This window comes from Gopherus flavomarginatus, chromosome 2 (assembly GCF_025201925.1).
Source record: "Gopherus flavomarginatus isolate rGopFla2 chromosome 2, rGopFla2.mat.asm, whole genome shotgun sequence".
NCBI classification, from domain to species: Eukaryota; Metazoa; Chordata; order Testudines; family Testudinidae; genus Gopherus; species Gopherus flavomarginatus.
This window is the reverse complement of record NC_066618.1, coordinates 243,256,048-243,274,032: the sequence shown is the minus strand read 5'-3', so window position 1 is coordinate 243,274,032 and position 17,985 is coordinate 243,256,048. Positions and strand designations below refer to the sequence as shown.

The following is a 17,985-nucleotide window of genomic DNA, read 5'->3' as shown; positions in this document are numbered from 1 at the left end:
TTTATTCATAATGTACTGTCACTTGCCCTAATATACAAGATTTATAATAGCCTATAATGGCTCTTTTCCACTGTTTGTGATTAGTTATGTAAACTCTGTATTTACTCTTAGATCAAAGCCTTTTAAACTTCCTAAATATGGCTACCAAAGAGGTAGTTCTTTTCCCTCTTTTTTGTTTATCCCCCTCTCCCCTGCCTCCCCATTGTTTATACAAGAAAAGCTGAATATTGGTGGCTCTTTCATTCTTCATTGAAGTAAAGGGGTATTAAACAGATGTTTGAGAATCTTTCATAGATCTCTTAAATATGTCCAAATTTTACACTAAGATTTTAAGGGGAAAGGATTGGCAAGCCAACAATATTAACTCATTTTTAATGGAACATGTAATTGTCCTTTGGCAGGCAATAACCAGCAAGAACTGAACATACTCCTTCTCTCATGTCACAAAACAAGATTCCATAAAACAAACATGGTGAACAGTGGGACAATAAGTTGCTTTCTTTAAGAGGCAGGCTGGAGAATTTTACTACCAAAATATTTCTTAGAAGAGGATGATAAATCTGACTTCAGCAGTAAGATGCAATAGCTATTGTATTCTTGTGTAATTATTTTGTGCTTTGGGTATTGGTATGAGACATTAAGCAGAAGTTAAAATGGCTTTGAGCACCCGGGAAATGCAGTAGTGTTCGCGAATGCACTGCGCAGAATCTTCTTGCTCTTAAGAAAATTAACCTATAAATAAAAGGGGGCAGGAGGGAAGCTAGTGCAATTTACTTGATAGTGACATGGGTATGATGATAGACAAATGGAAACCTGCAACACTTACTCCCTGAGTTCTAAATGCATTTCATAATGGAAATTTTTTAAACCTTGGTTTGACTGCTTATCTCTTAAGCAGATTTTTATATGCAGAATCACATTCACAATTATGCAATGAATAAATTGTAAACTTGATATTTGGGTTACAGACGGGCAAACCAGTGTGGATAAAATAACCCACCCAAAACCTTTCAACAAAATCATATATAGACTTTAGGATGTTCAGAACTTTCCCATGTTTAAGTGCTGCTTGTTATAACAGAAGCAAACTGCTGCTAAACCATGTAGCGTTTCTAATTTATCTGGAAGTGGAAAGTATTGAAAAAATTTAAGAAGAGCCTATTCTTAAATTCAGCTCACTTTTTTTCCCCATATACTAACAAGAATCTAGACTACCAGGTGCCAAAATGAACTCTTTAAGGTATGCTCATCTGTAATTTTGCCATAATTGAAAGCATATGATAAATATTTACCCAAGTCTAGTCATCAGCTAAATATAGCTGGGAAATAAATCTTCTTTGGTTGTGTATATTTCCGGTTTGATTGTAGGACATAATACTCCATTGTAACTTACATAGAATTCTAATTTGTTCACGGTTGATCATCTTCCACGTACAATGACCTGCCACAAAAGGAGCTTTGCACTTGAACCATCAGAATTCCATTCAACTGGCTATGTAATTTTTCTTTGTTTTTGTTTTAAATCTCCAGGTTCAAGGGACGTATGCCACAAGGTTTAACTAGGCCACCATTTTGAGCTACATGAATGTTTATGCAAATATAGCCAAAGTTCAAAGTGTTTTTTCTTGCCAAATGGTCTCAGAATGTGTGAAATATGAGCACTTCAGTTTTCCAGCTGGTGTTTGTATAGTTCACATCTTCTTACCTGGCCAATGGGTACTGCCTGCTGTTTTTCTTGATTGTTTGTAATATCCATTAAGCTTGGAAAAAATGGTTTCCTTCCCAGCACCTGAACAGATCTTCTGCTTACATGGTAAATGTTTTCCACACCTTTCATCTAATGAAACAGAGGCAAACCTGCTTCTAATTTTAACTTTTATGTCCCAACATAGGGGATGTTGTGTTTTTGTGTATCTGGTATCAACAGCTCTTAGAACAGTTCAACTGCTACTGCAGAGTCAGCGGAAGCACAATGTCCTTGTATGGGTCTTACAAAAGTAGTGGTTTCTTCTAGTTGGAGGGTAGTGGGAGGGTGTAATTTAATCTTGACAATTGAATGGGAGAAATATGCTAATAACTTTTTATCTTAAGGTGAATCAGGTTTGGGTTTAAATTACTTGACTATGTTCTGTTCAGACAGAAGGACCAAAGCTTTGCAGTTAGCAAACAGTAAAATGTCATTTGGTTGGGGGTTTTTTTCCCCATGGAAAAAGTAGTTCAGCTTTGAAGAATGCTTTTGTGACAAACATCAACTCTATTAGAATTGGATTTATTTTTAAAAGCCGCTTAAATGGTGGCAATATTATAGGAAAATAGTAATGCTGTGAACTCGATATGTTGCACGTGGTTTAAAGGTATACATCCAAGAAGATTAAAAAGTAGTTTTTCTGACAACTCACTCTTGAGAGAAGCTTGTGTGAGTAACCTAACTAGAGCAGCCACACGGAAAATACGATACAAAGGTTACTTTTTATCTAGTCAGTAAACGCCTTTTAAACCATACTAGTTTAACCAGTCTAACTGTGTGCCATGAACCTAAAGTTTTTGAGTACCTCCCAATTTACATTTGTGGACGGGAAGTTTGACACAGTTGCATTAGTTCAACATAATATGTTTTTGGTAATTACACTAAATGATAGTGTTTACCAAGTTGAGATGAATGATTTGGATATCCTGTTAACTAATAAAAACCTGAATTAAGCATCTACAGTTCCATATTGGCTCCAAAAATCAATTTCCAGAGTAGTATTAAATTAGAATAACTACCTCTGTAGTGAGATTTTGATTTATTTGCCAGTTAGGCATTAATTTTCCAGTTGGGCCTTTTCCTTTCCCACTAGAAATATCACCAACTTCTCATATTCGTTTAACAGTTGAACACTGTAACTGTCTTCTCTTGAAAATCACCATGATGTGTAACCATAGATAATATGTAACTCTAATCTTAGTTTGCCATAAACTCTTCTGTCACTCTAACCAAATGTTAAAACATGAGTGAATTCTTTAGCTTAAAAACTCAAGTTCACTATCTCTTGTCTGAGCTTTGAAAAGCTCTGTTTGGTGTGATATCACAAAACATGTTTATCAGAAAAATGCCTAAGATTGATCTGCTTTTAGCGTGCATGCTTCCTTTCAGCTATCTTCTCAATGCATGTAAACACTATTTCTGTAGAAGTAGTGTTTTGCTGAACTAACAGATTTTCCAGTCCATTGCACTCCATCGTTTGCGTCAAAATTATTTCTGGAGAGCTGCATGAAAGTTGTAGATTGCAGTGAATGTCTCACTAACATCTAAGTCACTTCCAAGTTTTTCATAATCTAATTAAGTACCCTCTGAGAAGTATTTCTTTTGCCTAATTCATAATTTTTTATTCTAAATTAATGTGTATGGTCTAAAAGTTACTTATCCAGTGAAGCTGGTGTGTAGATAAGATGCACTGTAGATCTGATGGTTCTCAATAGATGTAGAAACCTCAGTTCACAGCAGCATTTTTACTGCAGTCATGTTCTAGTATTTCTGTGGTCCTTCCTAAGGAAATCAACAGAAAGTTAGCAAGATGTTTATCTTTGATCAATCTTAGCTCTTACTAATAATTCAGCAGCAGGCTCTGTGACCTAGTCTGCAGTAGGAAAAATTGCATCAGTTTAGAGCTGTTTTAAATAGATGTAGCTAAACTGGTTCCAACCCCTAATGTATATGCACTTACACTAGTTTAACCTTTGCTTAAGTCAGTTTAGATTAATTCTATAATTTACTGATGCAAATTATGCTGATTTTCATTAATTCTATAACTTACTAATCTAAACTGATTTAAGCAAAGGTTAAATTGATGTAAGCAGGAGCAGTGCCAGGGTTTTTGGCGCCCTAGGCACAGGGACAGCTTGCCGGTCCCGCTGCTCCAGTGGACCTCCCACAGGCGTTCCTGCAGACGGTCCGCTGGTCCCGCAGCTCCGGTGGACCTGCCGCAGGCGTGCCTGCAGATGCTCCACCGGAGCCGTGGGACCAGCGGATCCTCAGCAGGCACGCCTGCGGGAGGCCCACCGGAGCAGTCTGCCGCCCTCCCAAATCCTGGCGCCCTAGGCCCTGGGTGTAAGTACATGTATATAAATGTTTGTGCCAGTTGAGTTAATAGAAATTTTAAAATTTCTAACTTCAAACACGTGCAGCTCTTCTACTATTAAAAAAAATAAAAATTGTCTCATCTTGTTTCTTGTCCAGATGATGGTTTGGTTTGTGAGAAGCTATTTGTTGAAAGCATCAGGGCTGATTTATTCAAATGGGCTATCTGACTGCTTCACTTTTGAAAAGCTGCTGTGTTTAATCCAGAACCCAAATCTTTCTTCATATAAAGTGGAGTCCCTTTAAAATATTAGTTTACTGTATGCATTTCCTTTTCAGAGTCAATGAGAGAAGAAGGCATCTGTTTTATGGTTTCATATTTGTAACTGCACGTTTATTGTGGGGTTTGCTCTCAAAACCTAAACTCCATTTATCTCTACATGCAAAAGTCATGGGGCATCCTGCTGCTTTTGGAATTTCAGCATTTTATGCTGCCAATAAACATTTGCTCAGAACATCCTTTTCTAGGGTTTCTTGTTTTGCCATATGCTGTTCTGTTGTATCTGCCAATATTTAATTGGGGGTACTTCTGTTTAGGATGGTGTAACCTTGTTGGCTAACACTGCAAAGAGGAGAGGCTACATATCAGAAGGAACACAGAATTGTGCAAGGTTCTTTTTAGTCTTTTCTGGTATTTATATGAGGTCTCTACCATCTTTTGAAGTTTCATGAACTTGTAGTCCATTATACTGCTGTATAATGAACGTGTCATCTTTTCTCCTTCAGTCTTATCTTAACTATGTACTAGCTTTATAAGCTGTTTTATATAGCTTTAATCTCTCTCAGTTCCTCATTTTCTATCAGTTACAAGGTTGGAATCGATTACAATTAAGCAGTTAACAAGCCATTTAAATACAGTTTGGATTTATGTTGAAGGCTTTTAGTTCATAAACTTTCAAAATAAAAGTAAAAAATGTATTTAAGTATTGACCGTACTTTCTATAGAGTATCGTAAAGCTATTAACAATGAGTAACTTCTGAGCCCTTGTGTTCAACGTATGCCATAATTAACATAACTGACTATGCTGGTTCTGAAAAAGGTTATTTTCTTCAACTGACTGTCAAATATGAAAACTGATTTTGGAAGAACTACGTACAGAAGTATATTTTAAACATACTAATCCTTCCCCTTCTCCTCTCCCTCTCCCTCTCCCTCCCCCTCCCCCTAATAAGTCACTAATGAGAAGATTTTCAAAGGCAAAAAGGAGTTAGGTACGCAACTCACATTCATTTTCAATGAGATGTATCCATCATAGAAGTGTAGGACTGGAAGGGACATCTATGTCTTCTAGTCTAGGCCCCTGCTCTCAAGGCAGGACTAAGTAATAATTAGACTATCCCTAGCAGATGTTTGTCTAACCTGTTCTTAAAAATCTCTAGTGATTGGAAATTTCACAACCTCCCTAGGCAATTTTGTTCAAGTGCTTAACTATGCTAACAGGAAGGTTTCCTACTATCCAACCTAAACCTCTCTGTGGCAGAGGAAGCCCTAATCGGCTCCTGCTACTCCAGCCCCAATCAGGGGAAATGGGTTGGGGCTGGGCAACTAGCTAGGACTGGCCTAGAAACTGGCCATATCTGCCAGCCACCTTAACAAGGGCTAAAAGCTTGGGAGGCAATGAGTCCAAGGCAGGGGCAGAGACCAGGAAGGGGGAGTAGGCTCAGAAGGAGCCAGGCATGGCAGCTACCCTGTTGCCATTGAGGCTTCTGCTACGGTGGTGCGGACCGGACACAGGAATAAAGAGCATGGGTGTTGCACCAGCTTGGAGTGGTCCTGACTCACAGTGAAGTGGGTCCGGGAGGCTGAACCAGCGGGGTGCAGTGAGCACCCTGTTACACTCCCTTGCAGCAATTTAAGACTGTTGCTTCTTGTTCTATCCTCAGCCGTTAAAGAGAACAATTTTTTCTCCCTCCTCCTTGTAACAGACTTTTATGTACTTGAAAACTTGTCTCCCCTCAGTCTTCTCCAGGCTGACCAAGCCCATTTTTTTCAGTCCTTCCTCATAGGTCATGTTTTTTAGACCTTGAATCATTTTGTTGCTCTTCTCTGGATTTTCACCAATTTGTCCATATTTTTCCTGAATTGTGGCGCCCAGAACGGGACGCAGTACTCCAGTTAAGACCTTATCAGTGTGGTGTTGCATGGAAGAATTACATCTCATGTCTTGCTTACAACGCTCCTACTAATACACCCCAGTATTTGCTTTTTTTGCAACAGCATTACACTGTTGACTCGTATTTAGCTTTCTCTCCACTATAACCTCCCGATTCCTTTCTACAGTACTCCTTCCTGGGCAGTTCTTTCCCATTCTGTATCTATGCAATTGATTGTTCCTTCCTAAGTGGAGTACTTTGGATTTGCCCTTATTCAATTTCATCCTGTTTACTTCAGACCATTTCTCCAGTTTATGCAGATCATTTTGAATTTTAATCCTATCTTCCAAAGCTCTTGCCACCCCACCAGCTCAGTATCATCCACAAACTTTATAAGTGGTCTCTATGCCATTATTTATATCATTTATGAAGATATTGAACAGAACTGGACCCAGGACCACTTCCTACAGGACCCCATTTGATATGCCCTTCCAGCTTGACTGTGAAGCACTGGGAATGGTTTTCCAACCATTTATGCACCCACCTTATAGTAGCTCCATCTAGTACTTCCCTAGTTTGTTTATGAGATGGTCATGTGAGACTGTATCAAAAGCTTACTAAAGTCAAGATATAGCACTCTTCCCCCACCCTTCCCCCATCCACAAAGCAGCGTACCCTGTCAAAGAAAGCTATTAGGTTGGGTTGAGGTGATTTGTTCTTGTCAAATCCATGTTGACTATTACTTATCACCTTATTATCTTCTAGTTGTTTGCAAATTGCTTAATTATTTGTTCTATTATTTTTCTGGGTACTGAAGTTAAACTGACTAGTTTATAGTTGCCTGGGTTGTCCTTATTCCCCTTTTTATATAGTGGCACTTTATTTGTCCTCTTCCAGTCCTATGGAATCTCTCCCGTGTTCCATGAGTTTTTGAAGATAATCGCTAATGTCTTATCTCCTCACATCCCAGAATACTCAAGGAGATGACTATTTCATTTATTCCATCATTCACTAGCTATCTACAGTATTTATATAGCTTCTAAAATATCTGAGCTTCTCATAATCCTTAATTGCATTTATCCTTACAACACTCCTGTGAGGTAAGGAAGTACTATTATCCTGGCTGCCTAATGCCCTTCTCTTTTAAAATCCCAGCCTAGAAGCTTGGCATAAATTGCACAAGGGATTACCTACCTATCTTTGTATAGCTTGAGGTTACAGTAACACTAGGTCAATGATTTCAACAGACAGTAAAATGATATGCCTTTTAAAGACACACTAGCCACAGCAGAAACTCAGGAGTATTTCTTACTTCTAGCCATCTTTCATTTCTCATGTATTTTCATTTTATTTTTCTTTCCTATTTTCTGGTTTGATTCCACTTCTCCCTCATTTGCAGGAGTGATGCAGGTACAGTGGGTGGTTTTATGTAGGTGAAGTCAGTTTGTATTCTTCAAAAGATCCTCTATTCCTGAGAAATTCCTAATGCACTGCACAGGTCACTATCCTTCTTCTTTAAATTAACAAACTGGTCGAACGGGAAACAAACACAATTTCTTTGTGAAGTGTGCAGTCCTCACTTGTGAGATGTGGCCTCCTGGCACTGCAGATTATGGTTGCTAGGCCACTAGACTAACACAGGGAGATTAACGTGACTGTACAAGTAACTTCTGTGGGATAAGTAGATAAGAGGTGAAGGTGGAGGAGGCAGGACAAAAGAAAACAAGGTGCAACGTGACCGGAGTGGTAGAATTTGCAAGGAATTGCAGTAATATGCAGTTTAGTATCTGAAATATTGAAGACACTAGTAATACTTAAGTGAAAGGTTAATTTTATAACACTCTCGCAAAAACTTTATAGATGATAATGGGGGATGGAAAGTGATGGAATAAAACCGGTCTGGACCTAACACCTTACCGAATGTGATTCTGTGCATTTCCTGTCAAATTCTAATATAAATACTTTTAATAGTCACTAAAATCAGAAATTAATACTCAGTAAACTTGTTTTATATTTTATTTTTAACCTTTATTTACCGCTTATTCACATCAAAACAAACAATACGCTCATCATGAGAGAAAATAACCATGTTAAATAATGGAAAAAATTGTATACAAATAACCATTTGAATTCCAAAGGCAAATTTCAATTTGACTATAGCTGTAACCCCTTTGGGTTTGCTTTCTCTAAACATTCAACCTCTCACGCTTTAACAGAAATGATCAAGAAAAGTGAATTAACACTGAATGCTTGAATCTTTACTGAAAATTTTTTAATTATGTATTCAAGTACAACATTCATGACTTTCACTGGGACGGCTGGGTGTCTTATGTAACTAATCAGGGAACAGAAACAATGCCAAATGATTTATGAAACTAACCAGCACAATACATGAAATTCATTCTCCCTGTATAAAATTTGGAGTTGGATTCTAAGAGTGTGATTGTGCACCATTGAAGTCCATGGCAAAACTGTTAACTTTGCTGCTGCAGTCTCAGACCTTAGAGGCCCAATACTGAAGCTTTATATAAGTAGAATGAATTTCATCCATTGTGTTGGTTATTTTCAGCAGCCACTTAGACCTCCCACCTTCCCATAATGGCTGGTCTTCCAGCTGCCCTTCTGCACTATTTACAGAGTACTGGCATCACTATACAAGCATAAATGAAAATCCACTATCCCTCCCTTGCCCTACTCCTTGGTGTGATCTTCTGGAGGGCTGGTATGAAGTCTCTTCTCATGGCATGTAGGCAGCCCCCCTTCCCCTGCACAGTCCACAAGTAGGGCCTTGTGCCAGTCCTCCGGATTGGGGTGAAATGCAAACTGAGAATTTGTGCAATTGTTTGTGAATCATATTCCAAAAGAGAATTTTTCACTGTCTAAATTAGTGAATACTTTAGAACAAAGAGTTCCATGACCTATTCATGAACAAATTGAGAAAAATGAAATTATTTGCTGAATAAACTATTCATTGTGTTATTTACTCAGTTCTATTGTGACTAGCAGAGAGTTCTTTCCAATGTATATATAGTAGAACATACAAAATAAAATCTAGTTTGCACTGTAGGGTGTGTGCTGGAACACACACACACACACACACCCTATCCCACCCCACCCCCCCTTTCAACCTTGAACTGGGTTTTCTGGAACAGGATTAAGAATTTCATTACAATGGTTTCAAATCAGTTTTATTCCATTGCAATTATGAACCTGTTGACTAATCAATATGCACATTTACAGCTGAACACATGCCCATTGCCTAAACTTGATATGCTTGCTATGTGTATAACTTATGGCATTAAAAACATATTTTAGGATAAACTTTTTGGTTCATGTAAAACAACATGACTTAGTAACACTAACTATGGTGTTTCATTTAATATTTTAACTGTGTCAAAAGGGCAGTAGCAAAGTTAACCCTACATCAATCCCACCTCAAGTTGTTTACACCCACTAACATCACTGTGACCAGGATTTCACTTGGAAATGTGATCTTGTCATTTATTTTAATGTGAAAATGCTTCTAGATTGCATCTCAAAGCCTCTTTCTCAGTCTTTTGGCAGGCTACTGGCTCCCTCCCCTTCTAGAATTTACATGTGCTGATCAGGCATTGGCATACCTTTGCTTTCAAAACATAAATGCTTTCAGTGAAGAGAAGGGAGTTCCAACAGCTATTAGCTGACTATGTTCTTTTTTTGTTGCAAAATCCTCTTTTGAAATTAAATAATCTGTAGATGTATATACCAAATGTTTTCAGTGAATGCTACCCTTTCGCGATATATCAAAAATCTATTCCCTTCATCAACCCATTAAACTTCAGCCTTCCCCATTCTCACCTCTTTCTTCTCCTCCCTACAGCTGTGGAGATGATATTTCATAGTGTCCACAGATGGGTTAAGTGGGAAGCACACAGAAGACAGCTTTCTACCCCCAAAAAGTTTACAGTCCAAATGCTGGACTTTACATTAATCTAACATGCAGCAGAAAGGTGAAGGAGGATAAAGGTTATAGATATAATTAGGTATTCTTTTTCGATAGATACATCAAATATTTAAATGGGAACACTTCATTTTGTTTTGGTGATGCAGAAATGAGGTTGTTTTTTTTTTTAACCGTTCCCACTTTCTCAAATTTCAGTCACACACTTTTTGCAGAGTTGGACTGTGCATTTCTCTTTTCTGCACAATCAATTTTTTAGCTTTTGCTATCAGAGTTCCATGTTATGTTTTGCATGGAGGTGTAGGGAGAACCCAACTGAAATAATCTGTGGAGAAAAAGAAAGACAGGTTATAGAGTTTTACAAATATCTTTTCTCTACACACAAAGAGTGTACTCAGTCATGTTCATTTGTATTTCACTATATCCTACGTTCATATGCTTTATTTGTGTGTTAGAAAGGGTTTATGACCTTTGTGTTATTCCAATTCAATAAAAACATCTAAAACTGCCCACTTTCCCACAAAACAAACCTTTGAAACTTTCTGAAATCCAATGCTTTCTAATATGGAAGACAATTCAATCCTACTTTGATTATAAGAATAGCCTTATTAGTCCATCTAGCCCACGCCCAGTATCCTGTCTCTGCCAGCAGCCAGATGCCTCAGAGGGAATAAACAGAACAGGCAATTATTGAGTGATCTGTCCTGTCAGCCAGTCGCATCTTCTGGCATTTGGAAGTTTAGGAACACCCAGAGCAAGGGGTTGCATTCCTGACCATTGTGGCAAATTGCCATTGATGGACCTATTCCCCATGAACTTATTATTTTTTGGACCCAGTTATACCTTTGTCCTTCACAACATCCCATAGCAACAAGTTCCACGGGTTGACTATGTATTATGTGAAGAAGTACTTCCTTATGTTTGTTTTAAACCTGCTGCTTATTAATTTCATTGAATGACTCCTAGTTCTTGTGTTATGTGAAGGGGTAAATAACACTTCCCTATTTACTTTCCCCATATCTTCCTGACTTTATAGACCTCAATCATATCCTCCTCTTAGTTGTCTCTTTTAAGATGAACAGCCTCAATCTTTTTACTCTTTTCTTGTATGGAAGCTATTCCATGCCCCTAATTATTCTCATTGCCCTTCTCTGTACTTTTCCAAATTCTAATATATCTTTTTTGAGAGAGGGTGACCAGAACTATGCACCATATTCCAGGTACTGTCCAGTCACCCAGTTTAGGGGGATCCCTTTGTAAGTCCTTGCAGTCAGCTTTGGACTCAACAATCTCAAGTGATTTATTAAGATGGCAAATTCTGGTAACAGGACCAGTTCCAATCACTGAATGGACAATCCAACAAACCACAGGTGTTTTTTAAACATAAAATACTCGCACAGTTAAAGGGGGGTGTTTGTGCATGTACAGGCATGTAAAAGATTTGTTTTTAAAGTACACCATTCAAAATATGTCTGGCCATATGCACTCAAAAATATTTGAATGCATCTACATGATCCGCAATACATAGGATAAAAGGAACCCAGGACTTAGTGGTCTAGAGACCACTAGATGATGACACAGCAGATTTTCTACAGTAGCTAATGGGATGAGCTGCCCAGCAGCATACTAGAAACTTTCCAGGTTATTTGTCTGTGGTGACACAAGCCACTGGAAATCATGGGATCTCATGGGTGATTTGCCAGCCACATTCACGCATTCACCCAGACATATACTAGACCTGACCGGCAGTCTGGGAGGGAACACTAGGGGAATAACTATTATTAGGCCACGTCCAGACTAGGGTATTAAAATCGATTTTAGATACGCAACTTCAGCTACGTGAATAACGTAGCTGAAGTCGAATTTCTAAAATCGAGGTACTCACTCGTCCAGACGGCGCGGCATCGATGTCCGCTGCTCTCCGTGTCGATTCCGGAACTCCGTTCGGGTTGATGGAGTTCCGGAATCGATGTAAGCGCGCTCGGGGATCGATACATCGCGTCCAGACTAGACGCGATAGATCGATCCCCAAGCTATCGATTTTAACCCGCCGATGCCGCGGGTTAGTCTGGACGTGGGCATAGAGGCAGGACTGGTAGCCCTATCTATTATGAAGGTTGCCCCACATATCACTCTGTTTTCAGTTGCATATAACTTTACCAAAATGTAACCCTTTGGGCTGAAGTTTCCCCTCCGCCTGAAGTCTTCTGGAATATTTCTGAGAACGTGAAAGAAAAACACATTGTTCTACAAACAAAAATGCATTAAACAAAAATGAGAAGCTCTGGCACCCCTGTGCTTTGGAACAGCGGTATGAATATTTAGTGGGGACATGACCTTCATCTCAGCGTCCTGATGTCTGCTGCCTCCAGGAAAATCTATCCACCTTTAACAAAGTTATAATTTAAGCATTTAAAACATTACAATTTGCACATGCTCAGTAGAGACCAGCTAGAGTTTTCGAGAAATGGACAGAGACTAAATGCTCATGTGACCTCGCTGCAGCTTTCCCTGCAGGCAGCTGCGGTAGCAGTCTGTATCCAATGCCAACCCTCCAGGATTGTCCTGGAGTCTCCAGGAATTAAAGCTTCATCTTTAATTCAAGATTACCTCATGTGAAAACACCTCCTAGAACAGATCCAACCAAAACTGGCAACCCGAAATATTGCTCAACTCCCCCCATGGAGCTGCCGCTGGGCGAACAGAACGGGAGGGCGGTGGCGAGCCCCTGCTCCCCAGAGGCCCCGCACCCAGGCGGGCCCAGGGGCTCTCCTGCGGCCGAGCACCCCGCCCAGCCGTCGCCCGGCCGCTCAGGGCGCGCTCCTGCTCCGCTGGCTCCAGTCCGGGGGCCGAGCGCTTCCCAGGCGGTGCCGCTGGGCCCGGGGTGGCCCGGGCCCTGCGCCGCGCACAGGCCGCCTCACACCCCTCGCCTCGCAGCGATGTGACACCCTGTCGGGGCGTGGCCGATACCTAGCGCAGCCCCGACCTCTGGCCGCTTGGCGCATGCGGCCTCCTGCCTTCGGCTTGTGGCCCCACGTGACCTGGCGGGAGGGGGCGGGGTGCCGCTGCGTGTCTCTCTCTTCGGGTCCCCGCTGGCGGCGGCGGCGCAGAGGCGAGGGGGGCGGATCCATCATGGCGTCCATGCAGGTGAGGAGTTTGTGGCGGAGCCGGGGAGGAGGGTCGCCGGGCGGGACGCTGGAGTAGGGAGAGCGGCGTTTCCGGGTGACCGGAGCAGCTCCTGGTGGGAGGGGAAGTTCGAGGCAGCTGGGCAGGGGAAGCTGCGGGAGGGGCGGCGGTTGGTGGGGAGGCTCCGGGGTGTCCGTGGATGGAGGGGAGGTTTCTCTCTCCGGGGCATGGGGAGCACTATAACCTTCCCCCCCCACACACACACCTGGTGTGTGTATGTGAGGGATGTGGCAGGCACCCCGCCCGCAGGGAAGTGAGTGTGTGTATGTGAGTGTGTGTTGCGGGGGGAGGCTCTGGTAGAGAGATACGCTCCTCCATATGAGGAAGAGGTGTGGTGGAGAAGATCTCCAGCTCCCCGGGGGGGTGAAGGTGAGGAAGAGATTCTCCCTGCTCCCCCAGTGTGTAAGGAATGGAGGATGTGATAGAAACAACCCCCTTCCTGTCCTCTGGGTGCATGTAAGGCTCATACAGGGTACTGCAGAGAGACTTCCAAAGTCTTCCTAAGGGAGTTTATGAAGAGAGGAGAGGGCATGGCAGCCTGAGGTTGAGATGGGTCTCACGAAAAGACAGCCTTGACACCAGGAATCGGTGGCGGGTGAGAAGGGGCGTCTTCCGCATTAGAGGGAACAGCAGGATGCCTGCTCGGGCTGGGCTGCAGTGGGTGTAATAATATGAAACGTCCTGCTGCTGTGACAAGTTTTTACTAGAATTTTTTTTCTCTCTACCTTTTGTGGAGAAGTATTTAGATGGTTGCAGTCAAAACAGCTGTGGAGGTTTAGATTACTTGCTCTGTGCAACAAACTAAATTTGAAGGCAGAAGCGTCCACGTTTACAGTGTTAAGACAGGGTTATGAAATGCTCTGAGAAGGGAGACAAGTGATAATTCAGTTCCAAGACTGTTCATGTTTATCTCACTCATAACAAAGTGGTGCCTTTTTTCTTAACACATTTTCACATCTCATTTATCTCTAAAAATTAATACTACTTTTGCCTTTTCTCTTTCCTTTCTGGAGCAGTGTCCTCTGCCCAATTTCTTATCTTTTCCCTTTTGTTTTTCACTTTTCCCTTCTGAGCCAGTGGATTTCAAAGTGAAACAAATTAAGTCAGTGGCCAAAATAAAAAAAACCTGGTTACCATGAATTAAGATTGCTTGGTGGTATGTCAAACTCAGACATCTGAAAACCAGGAAATGTAGTTAGGGCTGCCCATGTAACCTGGCACCCTCCTCACTATGGTACCAGGGCCTCACCACTGCAAGCAAGGAATGCATCTCTCTGAAAACTGCGCTCCCTGGTGTACAGACATTTCTATTTCTGTTACTTCTTCCCCTCTTATAACCTGACTCATCCAGTGCCTGGAGCAAAGTACAACTGTGTTAAAATGGAATAGCATTAGGGTACTTTGGTGGAGCTGGCAGGGTGCTCTGAACCCCTACTCTCTTGCTGCCCCTGCCATAACTCCCTTCCTCTCACTGCAGCCCCAAACCCTTCTCTCCCTATTCTTTCACTCTTTTGCCCCCTTCCTTCCCAAAAGCATTCATGTCTAATACTTTTCTCCCAAAGACTTTGATTACATTCAGCCCCCTCCCCAAATTGCTACAATTTGAGAATTATAGATGGTAATCTTTTAGCCATGTCTCCTCAAAGTCCTTTTATCTTAGAGTGGAGCTTGTGATTAATTTATCCTTAATTATGTTAATTGAAGTGTGAGCTCCCAGCAGGCAAGAGGTCTGTGATTCAAGCAGTCATGTGTATCGTTCAGTTTAACAGTACATGGCACTAGAAGGAAACCGTTTTTTTGTTTGGGGTGTTTTTTGGTTTTTTTGGGTGGTGGTGGTGGTGGGAGCTGCCACATGGGAACCCCTTGGTCAGATTGCTTCAAGCTTGGATCGTTAATGTTACCCTACACCCTATAAGAGAGACCAAATTTCAAGGCATTCTCATTAGCCATTTGGAATGTAGAGTACAGTATTTGCAAGAATTAGAATTTTACATCATATAAATGTCGCAGCCCTAAAGCCTATGCTCAAGCATGGCATCTGTTTGGCCAATTGTTGGTCAAAAGGTCACATTGGTACTGTGTGCAACATTATAGTGCCGTGTGCATTTTCCCGCTCTTTTCCCTGGTCAACTAAGGGTCAGACTAGTGCCGTGTGCAAAATACCAGCATACCATGTTCATAGGGCGGTGTGCCATGTGCCTATCCTGTTTACGTAGAGGGCACGAGCTCGGAACCTGGAAGGTGAAGGAGCTAGGGACCAATCAGACGGTGACACGAGTAAGAGAGCCTTCGAATAAAACTGTATCTCACGCCAAAATCTGCAGGAGTATCCGCGGGCTAGCTGAAAGGCCTGATCACCCTTTCAACCAGGATCTCCTCTGGATTTAGCCAACTCGGGTTGCGTCGATTCGCTTTCTTTTATTTTTGGATTATTTTCCCACCAATTTGTTATGCCCTTGGTGTCTGTACTGCTGGTCAGCTGCGCCTGGAGTGTGCTGTAAATACTCTGTTTTGTTTAGCCTCTTTCCTTTTTCGCTCCCTTACTTGATACCAAGCTGTGTATATAGTATATGAGAGTTGAATTGTTGTATTGATTGCTATTTTGGTTAATTGTTGTATTTTACAATATTCAGTTAATGTGCACCCAGTTTACTTAATTTTGTGTATCTGTTCTGGATTTTAGTAAGCAGTTGATTATAGACTGCTTGGTTTTTTGTTGTTGGATGTAAATAGGCTATTTCAAGTTGTGTGTGTGTTCTTGTTCTGATAGTATTGTTAGTTGGTAAAAGTGCTCCTCCCCAGCCCAAGTTGCAACTCATTCCCCATTAATAAACAACCACTTGGTTTTGAATTTTCAATGTCACGTTTTGATTTTCCTCACTCAATCAAACCCTTACTCAAACCTGGATTGGTCTCGGACAATAAAATGGCAGGAGTGGAAACCCTCTGGGTGTTTTTCTGTATTCGGAGCATGCACAGTGTAAAAATAGACACTTTTCTTAACTACTGTTCTCAAGTTGGGTCCCCCCAAAATTTAGTGAGTGCCATGTACTACTTTGTGTAAAATTTGACAGGTTGAGACCATTTTGACACATAGCTCAGTAATAGTTTGATCTCCAGTGCTGGGCAAAAAAACCAACCACCCAGAAACTTTTTTTCTAAAATAGTTTTTTTTAGGGGCACTGATATCTCTGCAACTCCTGGATCAAATGACTCCAAATTTGGGTCACTAACCCTTCACCCTCCAGAGAGAGACAAAATTTCAAAAGATCAAACTAAGCATGTTGTTTTTAGAGGACCTAGAAACATTGACTTTTTTATACAGATGTCATAAGGTAGCCTTAACTATAGTGGTGCTTGTATACTACTGTTCAGACAGTCCATAGAGAAGATGTGCCAACTGGAACAAAACACACATGGCTGTGCTGATACCCAGCTTTGGGGTTTATGACTAGGAGTAATATGAACATCTGGTGTATTGTTAACTGTATTTGTGTTACGTTGCATATGAAAATGATCAAGGGGGGCACAACCCCCTACAAAACAGCCACTAATTATAACCTATAAGTAATGTAGTAACAGACACACACACCTTGCCAGTGTACTAGACAACCCGGGCCCACTGTAATGGGAAGTCTGGAACACTAATTGAAATAGGTGTGGTATGCCTATATGAGAGAAGGTGCAGGGCACAGTACTGCACAAGAGGCAGTGGGACAAGTGGAACAATGACACATTTCACCTTGATGCCTGGCCCTATCAAAACGTGTGTTGCCATATGTCCTATGTTTTCCAGGGATACCTGGGCAGGATGATCCCAAAAGAAAAATAACGGGGGTGGAGTGTTAGGATATAGATATTCAGGCCTGTCTGCAAAAGGCCTATACTTTAAGAATTTAGGTGTATTCTTATCACGGAGCTAATTATAGAGGGACAAGACAAGAATCAAAATTAGTCTGCCTGCTTATAGGCCTTCTCTCGCTATAATAGTCTAAGACCTTGGCTACACTGGCGCTTTACAGTGCTGCAACTTTCTCAGGGGTGTGAAAAAAACACCCCCCTGAGCGCTGCAAGATACAGCGCTGTAAAGCGCCAGTGTAAAACGCTGCAAGCTAATCCCCATGAGGAGGTGGAGTATGTGCAGCGCTGGGAGAGCTCTCTTCCAGCGCTGGCGCCGCGACCACACTTGCACTTCAAAGCGCTCCCGCGGCAGCGCTTTGAAGTTTCGAGTGTTGCCAAGCCCTAAGGCCTTGTTCTTAGGCTAAGACCTTTGGCTAAGCAGAAGAGGCAGCCATAAACTGGGAAGCGTATGGTCACATCCTTACATTCTAAACTAGTCAGATTGAAATAATGTGTTATTGGGCTTTTAGGAATATAATCCTTGCCTGATAATGCCTATCACCTCGAGATAAAGATGGTTAAAGAAAACTTAATTTGATAGCATCCTGTCTGGCAAGAACTCACTTATCAATAGCTGGGGTGTAAAATCTTCATTTCTTTGTTGTTCTATCACTGTAGTCTCCATTTCCCTATTGTTTGTCTGTGTAATCTCTACCTGGTTCTGTGATTGTTTCTGTCTGCTGTATAATTAATTTTGTTGAGTGTAAACCAGTTAAGGTGGTGGGATATAATTGGTTAAATCGTG

At 41.4% G+C, this 17,985-nt stretch overlaps 1 protein-coding gene and 1 long non-coding RNA gene across 4 annotated transcripts in view; one reads left to right on the top strand and one right to left on the bottom strand.

The window, feature by feature from the left end:
• Positions 1-9,385: 9,385 nt before the first annotated feature.
• Positions 9,386-13,089, bottom strand: LOC127045417 (uncharacterized). Of its 2 annotated transcripts, XR_007772679.1 has the most exons (3): positions 12,765-13,071; positions 12,315-12,372; positions 9,386-10,479 (listed from the first exon to the last, which is right to left on the bottom strand). It is a non-coding gene; the product is annotated as an uncharacterized LOC127045417 (long non-coding RNA). The 2 variants fall into 2 exon arrangements; XR_007772678.1 differs by lacking the exon at positions 12,315-12,372 and having other exon boundaries at positions 12,765-13,089.
• Positions 13,090-13,205: 116 nt separating this feature from the next.
• UBE2W (ubiquitin conjugating enzyme E2 W) overlaps positions 13,206-17,985 on the top strand; it is a 42,113-nt gene continuing 37,333 nt past the window's right edge. For both annotated transcript variants that reach the window (XM_050941389.1, XM_050941388.1), the window contains exon 1: positions 13,206-13,301. In XM_050941389.1, the coding sequence (XP_050797346.1) occupies positions 13,287-13,301 (15 nt within the window). In that variant the 5' untranslated portion in view covers positions 13,206-13,286. The remainder of the gene's footprint in view (positions 13,302-17,985) is intronic.